A 5,345-nucleotide genomic window follows, 5' to 3' on the forward strand; every position below is an offset into this window, starting at 1 on the left:
GGATCATTCCTGTTGGTGCTCAGGGTACCATATACTATGCTGGGAATTGAACCCTGGTTGGCTACATGCAAGACAAAGACTTTACCCACTGTACTCTCTCTTTGATATTTGTTGTAGCTATTTTAATCTAATTGTTCTTATGTTAGGCATACTAAATTTTAAGATGCCCCCATTTAAATCTCCTCATTTCTGGTATAAGGCTATTATAAAAACAAATTTTATTAGTATCAATTAAATTTTCTATTGTAGACTCACATGAGAACAGGCACTCCTGTGTCATGCAGAAAAGATGGCCTTAGGCATGAAATATTTCATTAATAAAAGGTAATGAGAGAAGAGTAATTTAATGCTTTTGAGGGCTAAAAAGTTTTATTGGAAGACACCAACCAAGTAATTCCACATAAAATAAATTACATATGAAAACATCCAAAGAAAAAAATCAAGTTGGAGAACACTTGAAGGTGTCTCTATTTCAAACCAGAATTAAGAACAATCTGATACATACTCTGTAAATTCTTATTATTAGTCAGAAGATGCTTCCTCACATTATAAATAGCAAAATAGAAATTAGAGTTTTATAAATCAGTCCATGGGTTTTCTTGCTAATTCATCATAAAATGATGAACCAGATGCTTTCTGCCTGGATGGAAGAATAGAAAGCGAAATTCCTGGATACAGAATAAGATATTTAGCAGCATGAACCACCACAGCATCTGGGATTACAGCAGGTGGTCTGGCAGCAGCTGGAACCACAACAGCTGGGGCGGCAGCAGGTGGACACACAACAACTGGGGCGACAGCAGCTGGAACCACAACAGCTGGGACGGCAGCAGGTGGACACACAACAACTGGGGCGACAGCAGCTGGAACCACAACAGCTGGAGCTAGTACAGGAGGGGCCACAGCAGCTGGATACACAGCAGGTGGGACGGGAACAGGTGGGCTGGCAGCACACAGATTGGTAACACTGGGGCTTACAGCAGCTGGAAACACAGGAGTGACGGCAGCAACTGGATACACAGCAGCTGGGACGGCAGCACGTGGGCTGACAGCAACTGGGACTGCAGCTGGTCTCCTGGGAGAGGCTCTGGTCACAGCCAGGGTCAGAACAAACAGATCTACAAGAGTTCACCATGATGTCAGAGTTTAGAAGTTTTGAGTGAGTTTTCAGGATAGTGTGTTCCCTGAATATGCAAGTCTTCTTGCTTAGGGTTCCCTTTTATACCCTGCTAAGGCAGCACTTTCCTTGCTATTGCTTACTTAATTAGTAACTAATTGTTAACTCAGGCAATTATATTTTCCAAATTGGATGGAAAACATTGTTTTCTTTTCCAAATGGGTTAGAGTTTATCTCTTCTTTTGTATACATCATCTTTGTTCAGAGATAGATAGAATATTGTAAGCTGAATATGTATGTTGCTCTCACTCCTATTCATTCTTCTTCAGTATCTCCTGTCTGTACATCTCTGTAGATATCATACATTTACAGATTTTTTTAGCTCCTTTCATGGAGTAGTTGTCTTGTGCATTTTGACATAGAGTAGTATGATTCTCTCTTCTCTACCTGTGGTCTTAACATATCCAAATATTTTTTGTCACAGTCCTTAATGAAATTGTTGCAGGTCCTACTGAGTAAAAGAAAATGCCATAAGGATGGAATCTTAGCATGATAAGGCAAAGCCAATTTTTCTAGTGTTTTCTGATGTTTGTAAACAAAAATGGTCAATGAGGATAGAAAATAGGATCGTCAGTATATACATATCCTGTTCTTTTATGTCAGACTTGAAGTACTGGCTGACTTTTTCTTTTCTTCTTTCTTCTTTCTTTCTTTCTTTCTTTCTTTCTTTCTTTCTTTCTTTCTTTCTTTCTTTCTTTCTTTCTTTCTTCTTTCTTTCTTTCTCTTTCTTTCTTTATTCTTTTTTTCTTTCTTTCTTCTTTCTTTCTTCCTTCCTTCTTTCCTTTCTTCCTTCCTTCCTTTCTTTCTTCCTTCCTTTCTTTCTCTCTTTCTTTCATCCTTCCTTTTTCCTTTCTTTCTTTGATTGTTGCTGTTCAATTAAAAAAATCTATTGAATTACCATGAAACTGACTTTCTCTTTTTAAAGAACAAAGATGTATCAAGAATGTAGCTCTTAAGTAATCACTGCTAGAATTTATAACAGCATTTATGTTACTGAAAATATTTATATACTATGTAAAATAGAATGTATAGTATAACCTTAGTTATATAAATTATATACTAAATATTAGCATAGTTTTAATTAAAATTAGTAGAAGTATATGTGATGAGATATGGACACTATTTTGTTTTAACATTGTATTATATTCTTTTTTACTCTTTATTCTGTTTACTCTTGTAAACAGATGAGATCTGAAAGAAAACATCATCATATTATGTAGAAATTTACAGTGTCTGGGCTAGAGAAATGGTACAGCAGGTAGGCTCTTGACTTGCACATAATTGACCCAGGTTAGATCCTAGTGTAGGTTATGATCTCCCAAAAATGTTCCCTATGTATTACTAGTAATAATATTTGAATATAAAGTAAAAAGTAATCCCTGAAGACTACAGATGTACTCTCATGCAACAACAACAATAAATAAAATAAAAAAGTAAAGAAAAGAAATCTTCATAAAACATGGCTGGGAGTGTCCATCTGTGTGTTTTGTTAAGAATTGAAAGTTCGGCGAGGTGGCGTTAGAGGTAAGGTGTCTGCCTCGCAAGCGCTAGCCAAGTAAGGACCAAGGTTTGATCCCCTGGCGTCCCATATGGTCCCCCCAAGCCAGGGGCAATTTCTGAGCACTTAGCCAGGAGTAACCCCTGAGCATCAAATGGGTGTGGCCCGAAAAAACAAAAAATTTGAAAGTTCCATTGGTAAACAGCCACCTGAATATCCTCCTCAATGCCACATCCCTATATTTCAGAAAAAAAAATCTAAAACATTAGAAATGGCTGCAGGCTACTGATCTAGGACAAAGATTGATGATTATACTCATTACTCGATGACTTTGAATTACTAGTTTAAGTATTTTAAATCTCATTCTTTCCTGAATGCTTATTCAGAAATTCAAGGCTGCCTGTCCCTACATTTCACAAGCTAGATATTTATAAACAAGCATGCCCTTAAACAACTTAGGAGGCTAGCAAGTCTATAAAGAAAGAGATGACTTGCTCTGCACTATGAGGCAGGGACATAGTATTAAACTTGGTTCTCCCAAGACTCCCCCCAAAGAGTCTGCAATCAGAAGATATGGAGTGTTTCTTGGATTTAATATCTTCATGCTTCATTTTTATTGAGATATATATTTGAGGCATAGTGAGAGTTTCAACCTCCAGAATTAGGTGTCAAGGTCAAAGGTGGAGGGAGCCAGAAGTCACAGGAAAGCATGAAGAGAATCATGTGGAAATAAAAAATAAATATGGACAAGTCAGGAATGACAATCAGTCTGACTTAGGGAATATAGGCAAATCATTAGAAATACTTTTACTTTTTTTCTTATACAATTCTTACATGTTGTGATTATTGGAGACACTTGGACCTTTTTCAGCAATTTTCAAATAAAATAGTTTTCTTAAAATAAATGAAAAGATTGCCTTGGGCCTAGAAAAGATATTGTGAGCTATATTTCTTGAAAGACCTTTCTGCACACATTTGGCATGTCACTTCTGAACTTGGACAAGGGATGAAAATGAATGGCTACTTGATTGGCCTTAAGATGTTTCCTAAATTCCTTACCACTTCACATACCTATCTTGCTTCACACACCTATCTTGTCGGCCCCATTTCTTTTTTTGTTATTTAAACAACTTTATTACATACATGAGGGTTTCAGTCATGTAAAGAACACCACCCATCACCAGTGCAACATTCCCATCATCAATGTCCCAAATCTCCCTCCGCCCCACCCAACCCCCACCTGTACTCTAAACAGGCTTTCTATTTCCCTCGTACATTCTCTTTATTAGGATAGTTCAAAACATAGTTATTTCTCTAAACTCATGCCTGTTTGTGGCGAGCTTCATGAGGTAAGCTGTAATTTCCAGCTCTTTTCTCTTTTGTGTCTGAAAGTTATTATTGCAAGAATGTCTTTCATTTTTCTTAAAACCCATAGATGAGTGAGACCATTCTGCATCTTTCTCTCTCTCTCTCTTACTTATTTCACTCAGCATAATAGATTCCATGTACATCCACCACTTGTTGAAAAGGCATTCTTTGCTCCATTTAGGATTTCTTGCTTATTTATCAAAAATTAGGTGAATTGATGTCTGGGGAACATTCTCTGAGTATTCATGCCTATTCCACTGATCTGAGGGCCTGTCTTTATTCCAATACCATGCTGTTTTGATAACTATCACTTTGTAGTAAAGTTTAAAGTTGGGGAAAGTAATTTTTGCCATATTCTTTTTCCCAATGATTGCTTTAGCTATTATAGGATGTTTATTTTTGCAAATGAATTTCAGAAGTGATTGATCTACTTCTTTGAAGAATGTCATGGGTATCTTTAGAGCAGTGGTCCTCAAACTATGGCCTGCAGGCCACATATTGTATTTGTATCTGTTTTGTTTCTTCATTGCAAAATAAGATATATGCCATGTGCATAAGAATACGTTCATAAGTTTTGTTTTTAGTATAGTCAGACCCTCCAAAGGTCTGAGGGACAGTAAACTGGCCCCCTATTTAAAAAGTTTAGAGGGATCGCATTAAATCTGTACAATGCTTTGGGGAGTATTGCCATTTTGATGATGTTAATCCTGCCAATCCAAGAGCAGGGTATGTGCTTCCATTTCCACGTGTCCTCTCTTATTTCTTGGAGCAGAGTTTTATAGTTTTCTTTGTATAGGTCCTTCATGTTTTTAGTCAAGTTGATTTCAAGATATTTTGAGTTTGTGTGGCACTATTGTGAATGGGGTTGTTTTCTTTTTTTTATAATTTTTTTTATTTTTAATTATGAGAACAAGGATGCAAAGAAAGAGGACAAGGTAAAGTTACAGTGGAAGGACAATCACCCATAACATAATTCTCAGAAGTCCCCTTGCTGATATCTTAACTTTGAAATTTCAGCCAAAGAACCAAAGAACATTAAGATAAATAAGACAGAATCCATGTACAATTACTTTGTCCCTCAAGTCCCCAGATTGTAACACATTATAATATTTCTTAACAGCATACCAGGCAATCTAAAGCCATAAAACTTACATAACTCCTTAAACATTACAGACATAGTATTTTTTTTACATTTCCATATACATGCATATTAGCTTAAGTTAACCTCAAATTTTAAGTGGGTTCTTTTTAAGGATTGGAGTCAAAGGAGCACAGTAAAAATGGTGTTAGAGTGGCAATTGT

General features: G+C 36.4%; 1 protein-coding gene across 1 annotated transcript; it reads right to left on the reverse strand.

Moving 5' to 3' along the window:
- Positions 1 to 688: 688 nt before the first annotated feature.
- On the reverse strand, positions 689 to 1,135 carry LOC126019711 (keratin-associated protein 4-6-like). The gene has a single exon (XM_049781411.1). It carries the CDS (start codon positions 1,133 to 1,135, stop codon positions 689 to 691), a length of 447 nt encoding a protein of 148 aa, XP_049637368.1.
- Between the last annotated feature and the right edge of the window lie 4,210 nt (positions 1,136 to 5,345).

This window comes from Suncus etruscus, chromosome 1 (genome assembly GCF_024139225.1).
Source record: "Suncus etruscus isolate mSunEtr1 chromosome 1, mSunEtr1.pri.cur, whole genome shotgun sequence".
In the NCBI taxonomy this organism is placed as follows: domain Eukaryota; kingdom Metazoa; phylum Chordata; class Mammalia; order Eulipotyphla; family Soricidae; genus Suncus; species Suncus etruscus.